Source organism: Mizuhopecten yessoensis, unplaced genomic scaffold, assembly GCF_002113885.1.
Source record: "Mizuhopecten yessoensis strain PY_sf001 unplaced genomic scaffold, ASM211388v2 scaffold1171, whole genome shotgun sequence".
NCBI lineage: Eukaryota > Metazoa > Mollusca > Bivalvia > Pectinida > Pectinidae > Mizuhopecten > Mizuhopecten yessoensis.
Genome location: NW_018403913.1, coordinates 882765 through 899257, shown reverse-complemented (window position 1 = coordinate 899257; position 16493 = coordinate 882765). Strand labels below are relative to the sequence as shown.

At 35.6% G+C, this 16493-nt stretch overlaps 1 protein-coding gene and 1 pseudogene across 3 annotated transcripts; both read right to left on the bottom strand.

The window, feature by feature from the left end:
* Positions 1-4580: 4580 nt before the first annotated feature.
* Positions 4581-4968, bottom strand: LOC110458152 (annotated as a pseudogene).
* A 1800-nt stretch (positions 4969-6768) lies between these two features.
* Positions 6769-16460, bottom strand: LOC110458038 (cyclin-dependent kinase 20-like). Of its 3 annotated transcripts, none has more exons than XM_021509599.1 (10): positions 16353-16460; positions 15001-15087; positions 14306-14379; positions 13976-14015; positions 12946-13134; positions 11329-11450; positions 10485-10547; positions 10244-10295; positions 9659-9730; positions 6769-8264 (listed from the first exon to the last, which is right to left on the bottom strand). In XM_021509599.1, the coding sequence occupies exons 2-10, from the start codon at positions 15073-15075 to the stop codon at positions 7920-7922; spliced, it is 1032 nt and encodes a 343-aa protein (XP_021365274.1). In that variant the 5' UTR covers positions 15076-15087; positions 16353-16460; the 3' UTR covers positions 6769-7919. The 3 variants fall into 3 exon arrangements, with proteins under 3 accessions (XP_021365274.1, XP_021365261.1, XP_021365268.1); XM_021509586.1 differs by having other exon boundaries at positions 16358-16460; XM_021509593.1 differs by having other exon boundaries at positions 16362-16460.
* Between the last annotated feature and the right edge of the window lie 33 nt (positions 16461-16493).

The following is a 16493-nucleotide window of genomic DNA, read 5'->3' as shown; positions in this document are numbered from 1 at the left end:
CCCCATCCGCCGAACCTTGCTGCCCCTAATCGCACTGTAGAAATATATTTTAACATATCTAGATGATTAGCCGGGTGAGCTGCCCCATAAACAGAGGCAAAGACCAACATTGCATCTGTCCACCTTTCAATGGTATTGATTTTCTCTCTGCTTGCTTCCTTAGCTACTAATTCCCGCCGATTGTTAAGCACTAGCTTTTTTTCCTGCACCTCAGTTGTAGCATTCGCTAACATTAACCCAATATCTATGTATTGGCCAGATAAATCTTTTGGCGATAGCTCTCCGACACATTCGCCCCCAAAATAGAGTTAAAACTTGGAATGGGGAGTGGATCATTCCCCATTCCGATTGCCCCATCTATACCTCCTTGTAACGGGGAAGGTGGCAACTCTATCATATTTTCAGGTTGAAGTTCCTCCTGGGGGCCTTCCTCCTCGACCGCCGGAGCTGGTATTGGGTCCTCCTGGTTGGCTGGTCCCCTCCGCTTGACCGCCCCTCTTGTGCCCGCTTGGGGCCCCTGGCCCACTGACTTGTTTTTTCTTTTTGGTATTCTTTGTTCTTCTGGGTTTTTTTCTCAGAAATATTACCACTACGGAATAAGATTGTGTTTGTGTCATCCACCCTATCATCACTCATGCACATATTATGCAGTCGCATGTTTCATAAGATGGCCACCCCACAGGCTCCTCGATCAGAAAAAAAATTCCTATGAACAGTTTCCAAACTGTCTATTATATCAGAAAAATCATACATGATACAATATCCACCAATATCGATACATATTTATGCCAAATCATGATGCTAGATGACCATGATAAATTAGAAAAATTCATAGATTCTGCATGACCAACTTCACTTGCCTGATCTGGAATTTCAATGAATTAAAAAGGGGAGATAAATCGGTATTACCCCGAATATTACACTGCGCTGTTTTCTACTGGAGGTAACTCGGGTTATCTTTTTAACCGAGTGACAGAGCTGAACCATGTTATTTTCTGACTATAAAGTAAACGATTTCATATTACATGAAATAGTTATAAATATTTTCGTGACGTAACAAGTGGTTTACGAATGACGTCATAGATTAACCTTGTTCAATGAGAGTCTTGTCGCTTCGCTTCGAATAACATCGAGAAACGGTTAAATATTGGCGTCCATTTTATTTAAATATGGCTGTTCCGCTAATGTCGTTTAAAGGACGACGAATTTGTCTAAGAAGAAACAAATAGAATTGAACAAATGTTATAAAGTGAACCGATTTGCGTTCATACCGACATGATTTTTAATACGCCGTTCAATCCCTTAATACAAGTAAACCATCAATACTAAATGTATGTTAAGACATTATACAGGGAAGCCTTAAACACCATGTCAATATACTATACAGGTAAGTCATAAACACATTGTCAAAACAGTATACATGTAAGTCATAAACACCATATCAATACATCATACAGGTAAGCCATTAATATCTTGTCAAAACATTATACAGGTAAGTCATAAACACATTGTTAATACATTATACAGGTAAGTCATAAACACCATATCAATACATCATACAGGTAAGCCATTAATATCTTGTCAAAACATTATACAGGTAAGTCATAAACACATTGTCAAAACAGTATACACGTAAGTCATAAACACCATATCAATACATCATACAGGTAAGCCATTAATATCTTGTCAAACATTATACGGGTAAGTCGTAAACACATTGTCAAAACAGTATAAGGTAAGTCATAAACACATTGTCAAAACAGTATACATGTAATTAGTCATAAACACCATATCAATACATCATACAGGTAAGCCATTAATACCTTGTCAAAACATTATACAGATAAGTCATAAACACATTGTCAAAACAGTAAACATGTAAGCAAAAAACACCTTGTCAATACCTTTTACAGGTAAAAAAGATCACGGCGCGGTTACAAGGTTACAAAACGGTAAATAATATCAACGATACTTCAATATCCATATACAGTTTATAATCCACGAAAACAAATAAAGTGAAAACGGACCGGATAAGAACGATCGAAGGCATAGGGTTTTCAAATACGACTGAGGTTACAATTGTACTGTGTATTCTACTTTATAGCCTATATCCTGCTACAATGTACGTCCATGCCCTAGGCATCGTTGCTCCAGATATTGACGAACTGGCTTTTGTTCGATTTGGACCCCACCATTTGCAAGAGATGTGAGTAGAAATACGGAACTATGGCTTGTGGCTAATTTTACCTGAACTTGAAGCCAGGCAATAGTATAATTATGCTAAAACATAACAATGTATTCATCTGTAGTTAGTACTAATATTATTCCCGGCCTCCTCTGCCCTGGCGCAATGTACAAAACAGTGTCTCGTTGTCAGCAGCCACGTTATTGCAGTTTTGTTTGTTTGTTTGTTTAATTTTGTTTAACGTCCTATTAACAGCTAAGGTCAGTTAAGGACGGCCTCCCCTGTGTGCAAGATGCATGCGTGTAGTGTATGTGTGTGTATTTTGGGAGGCTGCGATATGTTCGTGTTTATCTCCTTGTGATAGCGCGGAACTGATGCCGACTTTAAAGTGCTACCTCACTGAAACATACTGCCGAAGACACCCAGCAGGACGCCTCACCCGGTCACATTATACTGACGACGGGCGAACCAGTCGTCCCACTCCTAATTTGCTGAGCGTTAAGCAGGAGTAGAAACTACCATTGTTAAAGACTTTGGTATGTCTCTGCCAGGGGACAGAACCCAAAGCCTTCCTCACAGGGGCGAACGTTCAACAAATGGCCAAAAGTGAGGCATTGTCAAGGGAGACATTAGGAAGAAGAAAGTTATTTAGAAAGGAGAGAAGAGATAAGGTCCCAAATTTAGTCGCCTCTTACGATCGTGCAATTGGGGGCAGCAGGTACAATTCTTACGCCCTACCTGCATTTTATCTGCAGTGAACAGCCTACTTTGTAAAATATAGGTTTTTATTAAGACATCCATGTACACTGATAATAAATATAAACGACTGTTTTGGAGAGGATTTCATGAAGCATCATGTATTGCGGAACATATTTCGAAAACAGTTCTGCCTCAATTTGCAACAGACGAAAAAAAGAAAAACTCGCTTTGAACATTGTCGGAAGAGAAGAGCATTAATTTATCTCTCTGGCATCAGGTCGCGGCTGTCATCATCCGGTAGGTGGAGCCATTGCGGGTACCCGGTGTACATACACAATTTACAACATGTCTGTCTAGTATTGACACTTTTATCAGCGGATTACGCTCATTAACAGGAAGTCTATATTTGTTTATCAAAGGTTTAAACACAACACCACATTCCTGTCGTATCACCAGCAGATAAGTCAGTCACGACAATGATGATCTCAATTCTGGACACACTCGCTGTCACGTACCTAGACCGACAGCGAGTGTGTGTGCATGTTTGTGTGAGTAGTTGGCGGAGAAACGGTTCAGCACCGAGTCCATTTGGCCGAACAATACTCCAAACGAAATTAGATTGAAATACCTTTACCCGCACTGAAGGAATATGATGTTTTCATACCTTTTTATTCAGCCCAATGAAGGATGTCCCAGACCAAATAAGGTTTACATATTTATTTCTATATCCCTTATTGAGGCATGCCCCTTTGCCTCAGGTGGGACCAAACTCTTCATACAGCAATGAACTCCTGATGAATACACAGATGTAACTCAACAAAACATTGTGACACCATTACTCTAAATATTAAAAGCAATTATACAACAAAAATACTTCATATCCTAAATATGTTATTAAAAATGGTATATTCCGGAGTGTTGTTTTCATTGTAATACACATTTTCTGTCATTCAAAAGGCATTTTTAGGGTAAACTTTAGAATAATATCAGTAGTTTACTATCAATACAGAATCAGCATAGCAGAAATATTTCAGTTAAATTCTTTACTTTATCCAGCGATTTATAGGTTGCGGTTCTAATAGTATGAATTCGAACTGCTTACAGGTTTGTAGCTAAGTAATGACGGATATTGAAATAAATGACAACATTTGTTTTAGAAGCTTAAATACCCTTTTCCTAAATTTGAACAGAAATTCAGGCTTTCGTTTTGATGCTACTTTATGAAATTTTCATTTCAACAAGTCAATTTGATTTAAATAAATATGAACTAATTGAATTTTAGGAAAACCTTGAAAGTTCCATTTCAACAATATGAAATCAAAGGTAACATAGAGTGTTCTGTATTTTGCTCACACAGTCAGAAAAAACAGTCCACTAAAGAAAAATACCCTATAAAATATCATTTTAATCAGGACTATTACGTTGCATGTCTCATTCATGTTTGCCTTTCTTTTTTTCACCCCAAGTAATTCAAATTCGCTTTCAAACCATAAAACTAAATAATCGATGTTCCAATCTTCAAAGTAATAATAAATAATAATAACCAATATACAACATTTATATAGCGACCTATATTATTTGTAAAATTACTCTAAAGCGCTTTACAACATATGGATAATAGTATTAGTTATAATTATTAAACAAAGGCAGAGGCTTACAATCACTTTTATACATTCTTGTATGGCACACTGGACAATTAATTTGTGACCAAGACATAGATCAGGCTGTACAGATAGAAGAAGAAAACGATAAGGTAGAATGCTAGTTTAACCCATCCTTCCGTTTGCGCTTGACTAAGTTGATCATCATACAAGCCGGGACCGGTCAGTATTGGTCGACGTATGTACCTTCTAAAGTTATGAGGGGTACATTTAGAATGACTGTCTTCCACTGCATGACATGAACATCACCGTAAAGAATACGTGTATAAAATAGTCTGATAGCATAAACGGGTTTAAACTGCTACATTGATCTACTGGATTCTTGTAGTCCGTCTTTAATTCATCCAATGCTATAATTTGAAAAATTGCGAAAAATATCAGCACGGCCGACTAAATAAGTGCCAACATATAGCAGAACGCCATTGATAGAGCGGAAGTGAACAACGATGCAGACCAAATTAAGAACAAATACCTGGATTTGAAATCAAGAAGTAGGTTTTTAAAGATTTTTCATATTATCCTCGATCGAGTCCTTCCTTACTTAGCTTAAACATATTTCATTTGATAGAATTAAACAGAAAGGGCCAAGTGGTTAAGGCTCTGACATTTTGCTGGTCAGTGTTTTTTCTGCTATATTTGCATTTCTTACACAAATGAGCTATATATTCAGGTCGAGGTATGTAGCATTATACATATATAAATCTGCATGCATGTTTGGAATTGAACAACTCAACGAGAACTAAGGTCAAATTAGGCCACATATGTTGAGGCCACAAGTGGGCCACTGTAGTTACAGGCTACATTATGTAGTCCGAGTTGTCTAGGTAGACACTGACATCGGGAAAATCCAAACATGAATAACTTCTTTCCTCCGATTGTTCTTATTGCCATCTATGGAACTGATAAGTCCCCGGTCTATTTCTGTGTAATGAATTACAAACTTTGTTAATGACAAGGGTTTAATTAAGTTGCAGTGCGTATGTAAAATTATGATTCTTCATTCTTCTCAAAAGTATGTGCACAATGAAGGTCAAGGATGGAGAATTTCTTTGGGAATCTTTTATCAGGACAGTAACAACAAACAGTGGCTTTGGTACGTGGTGTAAAGTGTGCAACATCCAGTTCTGATATATTATAAGGTTCCTTTGATGTTGCATGTACAATAAATCTCAAATTCTAATTCAAATGTCCCAGTGTCCATTTCTGTGTCACTTTCAGACAGTCTGCTTGAAGAAGCGACAGGTACATCATATTTAGAAACACACTGAGTCAGCGATAGCTCGGTGTCCCCCATCAAAAGCTTTCGCTTCGTTTTCTTTATCCTGGCATGGTTGAGATAACACAATGTCATCTAAGTCGTCTTCTTGTAAATAAAGGAAATCAGAGTCTTTCAAATTGATAGTGGAACTAGCTGACTGTGTTGTTATCCTGCTGCTTTCAAAGCTCGAATGGAAATGGTGAGAAACTAAAGGCAGGAAGTGGGGTAAGGCTTGAACTTCTAATTGATTGTTGATTTTTTTGGTGGGAAATGTAATCCTAATTGATTGTTGATTGTTTTTGGCGGGAAATGTACACAAGAACACAAGACAATTTTGATTGGTTCTTAGAAGTTTAGTGACAGTTAATTGACGGACCATGATACAAGCCATTTAATAAATGTCTATAGACTCGTATACACTCGATATGTCCGTGGGCGTTAACTCGTTCGCTTCGCGAACTTGTAACCGCCCACCGAAATGTCTCGTGCTCTAACCTATGGACCCAATCTGATGTGGTTTTAAACAATACAAATTCAACAACAGACAAGAGATTTTGCGATTTATTAAGCTCTCGCAAAACACCTTACTGTGAAGAGCAGGTTCGTTGTTATTTAATGCAAATATTCTGCAAACCTGAATCTTTTAAGTTTGCAAGGATAGTCGGCGGCATATTCGATACACAAGTCTAAAGATCTTTTACAATATGCACAATTAATACCGAGTTAATCCAAAATAAAAATATAAAAAATATAAAATAAATAATAAATAAAAAATATAATATAAAATAAAGAAATTGTTTAATTTGATTTCTTTTATTTATACATTAATTTACAGTTATATAAATGTAGGTAAGTAAACAATAAAACATACTAAGCATATGTAAAAATAATAATCTGAAGTTGTGAAATGTGGACAAAAGGATCACGCGACTGATCATGAACTTTCTTGTGTTATTGTCATTTTCTCTTCTGTAAGCATTGCTATTACCTTCCTTGTGTGATCTGTATTTAATCTGTGGTAAAAGCAGGAGGTCTTGCACTAATTTAAGGTAACGGACAATTTGAAAATTTTGACATGTGTATAACAAAAAAGCCTTGAAATATCAAATTTCGTTTTCACAAAAGACAGAAACGAGTCAACAGAAATTACGTTACCATTTCTTTCTCCAGCAAGCTGACACATCATATCAGAATTACAAGTGCATGTGTACTGACACGAAAATTGTTTTGTGATGAAAACATCTTTGAAGTGGCATAGTAACTCATTAGATTACCTGGTGAAACCAAAGAGTAAATAACGGTCTTCTTTTTAAATACCAACGGTTTCTGACACTGATATTGAAAACAACTGATGACAAAGCTTGCATATGTTCTTCTTCCGCAGATAAAGAAAGCATTCAAGATTACACACATCATTTTGTAGAAATCTTGTCAACACTCATTGACAAAGGTTTCCTCGATATCCAGGAATTACGATCACTTTCGCTCTCTGCACCCCTGGAAAATGTCATAGCAAAATTGAAGGCTCAGTGTGCGCCACCTTGTTGATGAGACAAAACGACTAGTTCGATCCTTTGATATAAATCAAAAAGAAGCAGAGAGCGAAAGTGAGCGTTTACAACCCCCGGATATCGAGGATGCATCCCCAAAATCCCTATCCTGAGAAAAGGTTCCTCTTATAATTCTGAAAGTTCATGTTGCCTGGAAACTTATTGAAATCACTATCCTGAGAAAAGGTTCCTCCTATAATTCTGAAAGTTCATGTTGCCTGGAAACTTATTGAAATCACTATCCAGAGAAAAGGTTCCTCCTATAATTCTGAAAGTTCATGTTGCCTGGAAACTTATTGAAATCCCTGACATTGCATGCCATATTCCTCCCTTTGTATATTTGTATATAAAGGGGTGGTGTTCTATCACACAATCCCCCATTTGTAAGTTGAATAGGAGGAGATAGCTAAGAAGTTTTCATCGGATGAAATGGTATGGCCAAATATATACGGTACACGGTTTTTTAAGGAAAGACCTGTCTGTGTTACCTATGGCATATAAAGGCATCAAAATACATGTACAATTTCCTCATTAATATATAAATTGTTTCATTTATCACCAAAACTCTATCTAAATTTGACAACATATGGGGCAAGCAAGTCTGGGTCTATCAGACTCTTTTCCAAGGGAAGATCAATGTTGTATTCATGAGTCTGTTGTCGACGAGGCAAACCCCTCCTACTGCGCTGAGGAATGGGCAACTCTGAGTGATGGGCTGGGAGGGGTTCGCTGAAAAAGTAGGGGTGTAGCAGGGCATCCTTGGCGGATATCCTCGACTTTGTGGGATACACTAAAAGTTTTTTGAGTAAGCTGAGTGCCTCATGGGTGGCATCAGGGACAATCTCCTCTAGGGGAATTGGCTGATTATCAGGAAAAGTGATCTTGTTATAGTCTGGTAACTCAGAGATCCCCTGCAATTCAAAACAAATCTTGACACTTTAGATTCACTTTTCTAATCAGATCAATATACATTAAATACAGTGTACTTATAAAGGGATGTAAATATAAACATTTTTCCACCTTTTTCAAATACATTTTTGAAATATTTAAAGAGGTTTAAGATGATTTTTATATGTCCCTATGGAGAAATATCGGCAACTTTTGAAGAAAAAAAATATATATAGGCATTCCCAAATGGTCAAGCTAGATCAGTCAACAGTAACAACCTTTTAATATCAAGCCTATCTCAAATTCTGTGATTACATATGAAAGTGAAAATACTTTTATGATCGACTTTGGTTCATCAAAGTGTGAGCAATACATATATATATATTTATGGACTTAACAGTCTTCTTTGCTTCAATACAAGGTTTACTTAGCAATTTAACAAAATAAAAACAAAATTATTACAAGTTAAATTCACTATTGTTTGATAACACATAATTGGACTCTTCAAAAACAAGAGTACCACGGGGCGGAACAATATAGGCCCGTCGAATGCCATATAGTGTTATATACTTTCTTACATAGATCTGCATCATTCTAAGAGTGGTTAGCTGGCATGCTATAAAAAATGTAGGAGAAAATCTCCAGACAAAAAATCAAATACTGAAATGAACAAAGGGCAATAACTTTTGCAAAAATCGTTGAATCAAAATTCTTTTAAATTCTTTCATATCATGATTATGATGTATACCAATTTCCAAAGAGATCAGTTGCAAAATGTAGGAGGAGATTGCCAGACAAAAATCAAATACTGAAATAAACAAAGGGCAATAACTTTTGCAAAAATTGTTGAATCAAAATTCTTTTCAAAGAAACACAACAACATATCATGATTATTTAGCCTACTAAGTTTCAAAGAAATCCGTCAAAATAAATTTAGGAGGAGGTCTCCGGACAAACAATCAAATACTGAAATGAACAAAGGGCAATAACTTTTGGAAAAATTGTTGAATCAAAATTCTTTTAAGGGAGACACAACTTCATCATATCATGATTATAATGTATACCAACTTTCAAAGAGATCGGTAGAAAAACGTAGGAGGAGATTGCCAGACAAACAAAAGTTTACGCCGGCCGGACAGCCGGCTAGATGGACGGACAACCCCATTTATTAATACTTCCGTCAAATTTGACGGGCGTATAAAAATAAGCAATGAATTTTACATCAAAGACAAACAAAGACAAAAGCTTGATGGAATTAAACAAATGCTTATAGTGAAAAACTGAAATCAATACTATGTTAAATCAAAATGTTAAATCACAATACGACATGTTTTTATGCATGATGGTAAAAGAATAAGGTACTATTATATCAGGGTAGATCTTTAAAACTTTGAGTATTTTATGAGACAATACTCACAGGCCATATACTCTCATTAGGTGTCCCGAGCACTCTCAGCACACAGCATAGTTGTTCTATGTCATTCTCGCCCTGTAACAGATTGAACAGGGTTATTGTATAATAAATCTCAACCTTGTATAATAAATCTCAAATCTCAACCTTGTATAATACATCTCAACCTTGTATAATAAATCTCAACATACAGTTTAACACACCATTTGTGAAGTAGTGCAAGTCAAAACCAGAGATATGAAATTTGAAGAGGATAAAGATTTTGGGATATCCTTTTCTGAATTATTTTTTCTCATCTTTGAATGTCATTCCATCACCGTTTCGATATCACACGCTCTGATGTCACAATGGAGGAAACCATGACATCACACATTTTATGATGCAACTGAGGACAATATCATAAAAAGAGTTTGAAGTTGTTCAATGAAAAACATCTTCGCTAGCCAAGTGTTCACTTCGTATACACTCCACTTACAATGTAATGGAGTGTATACGAAGCGAACACTTGGCTAGCGAAGATGAATGAAAAAAGGCTGTGAAGCATTTAATTCTAAAATGCAAAAATTTGTGAGCATTATTTTTTTAACTTACAGGGAAAAGTGGCGAGTTGTTGAGTAGTTCTCCAAATATGCATCCAACAGCCCTAAAAAACAAAACAAGGTTTTATTTTAAAATAAAACACTCCTTTCTGATTGCACAGAAGAGATCAGAAAAAAATGGGAAAAAAATGAAAAAACATGTTATACAGATGGTATTGCCTTATATCCTTTCCTGTTACAAATGAAAAAGTACAAGTAGATTTGGTTATATCAAGTTAGCTGTTTGTGCTTACCAAATATCAACACCCTCGTCATACTTCCTCGCACCATATAGAAGCTCTGGGGCACGGTACCACCTGTCAGTAAAACACCAGATTTACATTAGTACAAGATAAAATAATATTCTTCAAACAACATTAATTTTCAGTACACACTTTAACCAGAATGTTGGTCTTCGTAAGCATTTGTCAGCTATATCAGGTTATATCCAGATCGATATGTACCATAGAAAGAACATTCATGAGGCTTGCATCTTATCCATGTCTCACGTTAGGGATGGATTCTAAAACCCGTAAACAGCTGCTCTTCTAGTAAAGGCGTTAACTGTCCGCACATTTCTCATTTGCATAAGAAGCCAAGATGGTAATTGTTTAATGACTGACCCCAAAATGTCATAAAATGACGTCACGAACAATAGCCTGACCCCGAAAGGTCACTACAATTCCCCCGCTAGTCTGCGCATGTAAGCAATCCAGGTCTAGGTCTAGTATGCAAGAAATCTCTGTCTTACCATGGGGTAAAGAGGAAAGAATTCCCCTTTCATAATAATACAATGTAGCATGACTTCACATCAACAATAGCAGATCAGGGAAGATTACTCTGATCTTCTGGAAATTCTGGAAACTACCAACTGTATTTGATGTGGGAGAAAAATGATAATTCCCCCACTTTAGGAGTAAAACAGAAAATGTTCAACCCTCGGGGTAAGATTCTTTAATGTCTGGCCCTTGGGGCACCCTTGTGCTAGACAATTAAGAATCTTACTCCTTGGATTTTTCTGTCTTGCCCCCAAAGTGGGGAAAGATTATATTAGTTATTGTCCCACTTGAGAAAAGATATGGTTTACTGCTGACCTACCTTGTGGCAACCTGGTGGCTGTATTGACGGTCACCTTTGTTTTGGAACACTCTAGCCAGTCCAAAGTCGGCTATTTTCAAATGACCAGTAGAGCTTATCAGCAAGTTTGCTGGCTTTAGATCCTGTTAGAAACAAAGGAGCATTGAAATGAGCATAAGGATGGCAAGTTGTTGTCACACATAAGAAAATAATTATATTAGGTATGTTTTGTTCTTATCCTTTACCATCACTCTTATTGATTTGAAACTTTAAAAAATCTATAATTTACTCAAACTTACCTGGTAATCTGAAAGTCAATATACTATTATATGTAGTAAATCAATAACTTGTTAGGATTAATTGACACTGTGTATAATCAAACACATATGTGTACTGCAAACCTTTAGTTCATATTCCAGCTTCAGGGGTCGACACTAGTTCTGGACTATTAGACTTCAGCAAGGACTAGTGAATCACCTAACTGGTCCTTTGGACTTGTGAAAAATATGATTATAAAATAAGACTATTCCTTTTTAGAATTTTGAAAACTGCTTAAAATAAGATATATTGCATTATAATTGTCAAAATTTTACAAAAACTTCACCATATTTTTATGACAGTTATTTTAAGTCCCCTACAGTCAATTACTGATGATGTTTCATGCTGTAGAATGTGATGTTCCCTTATCCGGAAATCTTAGACTAGTTACATTGACGAAGGACTAGTAAATAATCTATTCAACTAGTCCTGTGGACTACCAAGCAAAAACAATAGTGTCTAACCCTGACAGTAATCTTAGCACCTTTCACTTTTACATTATTGTGCTTATTATGACTGTGCTAATTGCAGTGTTTGTTTATGTTTTCAGCTACATATCTTGTTGGTGCACCAATTCATCAATGCACTAATCTGCTAAAATTCAATTCTGCCCTAAAATTAGAATGCACTAAAATAAACTATGTTTACATTAAGGTTATAGGAGTGTATTGATCAACGGAAATAGGAAGTACATCTCTAGTTGAAAATCCAATGTAGGGAGACAGTATCACAATTTCCGCATATTCTAATGTTTAATATTAAACCGATGAATATTGTATGTTTATTATTGACAGAACTGTTTGTTCTCTCAATATTTAAGTATTTCAAAGCAATCCAGGCATTAATTCAGTTGTTTTTTATCAATGAGTCAAATGTGTCTATTTTTCTGTACTTCAGGAAACCGGCTACCTATTTCTCTACTGTGAAGTTTTTCAAGAAAGATAACTTTTCCATGCAAATTACTATGTGTACATGTATATGGTTTTAGTATAAAGCGTCCATTTTTAATCATTCATAGATCATGTATTTAACCTAATTTCAGCATTTATTGAATTAATATACATTAATGCAATACTAATCTATGGCAGTATCATTTTTATTGACATTATTTTGCCAAAAATTGTGAATTTCATTTTTTTTTCCAAAATTCACTCCTTTTTAAATAGGTTTCCATTTAAAATCCTTAAAATTCTGACAACCTGTATTTTTTTTGTGGCAGAAAATTTTCTTTACTTCAAAGCAATATAACTACAAAATTTGAAAAAAAATCTACTGAGAAATGGTGACACAATCCCATTACCTTAAGCACAGAGTACCTACCCTGTGCATTATGTTGTTTTCATGTGAAAAAGCAACACCCTTTAACAGCATCAGCATGTAGGACTTGACCTGGGCCTCGGACAGTGGGTGGTCCGAGTTCTTGATGACCTCCGATAGGTCAGACAACATATACTCGAACACCAGAACCAGACTACAGCCATGGGGGAACACCTCACGGAGGTTTACAACCTGTCAACAGAAATAACAGACCAATAGCATCTCATCCAGTAAAAAGGAGGCAAGCCATTAGGATTTATATGTCTCGCCTATGGCACGCTTTGACCATCAATACACATATCAGAGAAACTTACTTAAACGCAAGAAAACTTCATATTGATGGAGATGCTGATAAAGTCAATGGACCATGACAGTTAGGCTGCATCCAGCATTTGATGAATGGGTCGAGATGTATTACCTAAGATGCATCTATGGTCCAAGTTTAGTTGGTCTAGCACTTAAACTTTCAGTAAAACTAAGTTAAACGCAAAAACTTAATGTTGACGCCGCAGGCGCCGTCACTGGAAAAGCAACACCTTAGTCTTGCTTCCGCTACTTGGTCGCGGCGAGGCAAAAACACCAATGTTCACAATGTGTACTTGTGAAGATATGTCCTTCCATACCCAGCAGCTCAAACATCTTCAAACAAACTGGTACTCATTTATACAGCTCGTTAGTGAAGAAAAATCTTAGTAATGTGTCTTGATTAAGCCTCACACAAGCATGACAGTCAAACCCATACAATGTACCTTTTGCCAGTAGCACAATAATAAGCCATCTTAAATATTTTACTTTAAAAAAAAAAAAATATAGTATTAACAATTCTCTACAGGGAAGCATAAACTTGATAAAGTCCTTGAATTCAATTGTACATGTACATATATATTTCATAAATATCATGTTTAACTCATCCACCCCTGAAACATAATGAACTATATCAACCTTTGAACTGGAAGAGTTCAGATGTGTATTCGGAGGTGAATGAGTTAAGCTTAACATATTACTTAATATAATTATAGTTGATTGCACTTACATAAGGGTTTTCTTCAATTTCTTGCAGAGCTTTGATTTCCCTAAAAGTAAAAAATCAAACAAAATGCTAGCTACTACATATTCTGTATGTTTTGAACAGAAATGACCGGTGTAATGACCTTCTTGATTAGAAATGTAAATAACTCTCTGAAAAGTTGCAGACATGCAACATGTTCAGTTATATAAGTATATGTATGACATTCCGTTTCCAGTACACTATAAATGTAAAATATTAATAAATTGTGTAATAAAACAGTAAGAGAAAAATATTGCACAGCTACATTTAAAATCTGTTTCCATGTCTATCTCAACATGAGTGTACATATACTACCTGAGAGCTGTTGTAGGGATACCATCATCTAGTTTCCTCAAGGGAACCTTCTTCAGGGCAACCACTTCTCCACTCTGTGAAACAAATATGTGGAAGTCATGGTCAGTACGTTCAGTTTTTTGTAGCAATACTTGAGCTTTTACAATCTAACATCATTTTCAGACTTAATTTTATTTATGTGAATCAGAGAAAATATTGCTTTGAGTCTTTATTCTGGCAATTATAATATGAAATTCAATTTAAACTTGAGACTGATACTATAGAGAGTTTAAACAAAGTTTTAGGTTCTACCGGTAATCGCCATATTAGGCATCAAAATAATATTCCTAATTCTAAAACATAACTTAATTCTGATTGCATTCATATTTTTAGAAAACGTAATATTTTGTCTTGCTACATATATTATGTGATAAATTGTAGCTATAATAAAACTATGCCCATTTGGCCATGAAGTCTAGATCACTTTTCACAGAAAAAATACATAGATATAGAGGGAAACCAATAATAATATTTTTCAATTAATAAAACTATGTAGAAGCTGCAATGAATAGTACAGTATATAAGGTTACAGACAAATGAGAAACATACATACCTGAAAGTTTGTAATTATCCTAGCTCAACCTACCGGTAACTCATTGTATTCATTGTTAACAGCAAATGACTCTAACTGTATAGTATTATTATGACAAACTCACCTCTGCATGCTTTGCCTTTAACACAATACCATGAGCACCTTCTCCAATTCTACCCAATATTGTGTACTGTTCCATAATCAATCAATGCTGAAATTCAAAGATACCTAACATAAAATATCTGCATGTCTGTGGAATTTTAATTGTTAGAAGCCAACCATAATCCCATGTTAATGTATAGGATTATGGTTGCCTTCTAGCTTTGTGCTAGAAGGAATTTCCCTTTAGCTCAATCGGTAAAGCGGTGCACTACGAAGCTGGGGATCGTGGGTTCAATTCCAGTGGAAGCACACTACTTACTTTCCTGGTATATGATATTTTGTTTTAAGAAAAGTTAATTTTGTTAGATTTTACGAGATAGTGGATCATCATTCATTTTTTCTGTTTTGTTTTTTGTTTTAGCCTAATCATGGGCCAACCAGAATATATTGACAAATAATGTTCGTATAATTGTATACAGTGCATGATAACATGGATAACATGATTGTTTTTAATGTAACAGATTAACATGTATATACATCACAGGGGTTTGTTACAAATGTCTGATATACATATAATCAGGTTGTGGAAAACCACAACTTGCATATAATACGCAAACTCGCCTATTATACGTCAGTTGGAGCATGGATTTGTTACTAAAAATAACACAAATCGCTTTAACAGTAACTTTTGCAAGATATTATTAAAAATCGCATTAATTTGCGACAAGGTAAATAATATTTTGCTAAACGATGTTTACGTACTGAAAGCGTTGCCTACTTAGAAACTTGATGTAACTTTACCGGAAGTATTGCATCTATTTTTGGTACTTCCCACATGCAAATAAACTTTATTTTTGCATTTGTATTATGTTTCATGACTGAATAAATGCGACTTGGACAAACAATTTGAAAAAGTTAAGATTCAAGTGATTTGGGTTATTTTTAGAAACAAATCCATACCCCTATTGGCGTATAATAGTCAAGTTTGCGTATTATACGCAAGTTAGTGGTGGTTTTCCCCGACCTGATAATATGCAATTCCGATGTGTCGGAGCACACATTGTTACACATATCATGTCAGTACAGCATACATATGTGTATTTCAGACTTTTGTATTAAACCCCTACTGTGGTACATTGTTTATTGTTGTATATCTGCTTCGATTAACGTAAATTTGAAAATATTTTGTGAGAAACTATTCTTTGTTTGACCAGAATATTATTTTTTCACATGCGAGAAATGTCCTGCTTTACCAAACTGAACGTCTTGGCCACATATTGCCGACATGCAGAGTTCGTGCCTAGTTCATAAATCAGTTTAGTAAGGTTGTTATTGTAACTATCCATAACCTAGTACACGTTACCATGATAATACCTTACCTACCAGCAGTAGACTATGCTACAGATCACATTTCTCTCGTCAATCGATGAACATTGTTGTCATGTCGTTATGCTTTACTCTGGTATTTCCTTACCGCACAAAATGGAGAACGGGACTATGGGAGACAACTCGCGG

Coding starts and splice junctions, on each gene's coding strand:
- LOC110458038 (XM_021509599.1), bottom strand. CDS start 15,075: ATGGAACAGTACACAATATTGGGTAGAATTGGAGAAGGTGCTCATGGT. Junction 14,016..14,305: donor ATCCCTACAACAGCTCTCAG/GTAGTATATGTA, acceptor TTTTACTTTTAG/GGAAATCAAAGCTCTGCAAG. Junction 13,135..13,975: donor AAATTGAAGAAAACCCTTAT/GTAAGTGCAATC, acceptor TTCTGTTGACAG/GTTGTAAACCTCCGTGAGGT.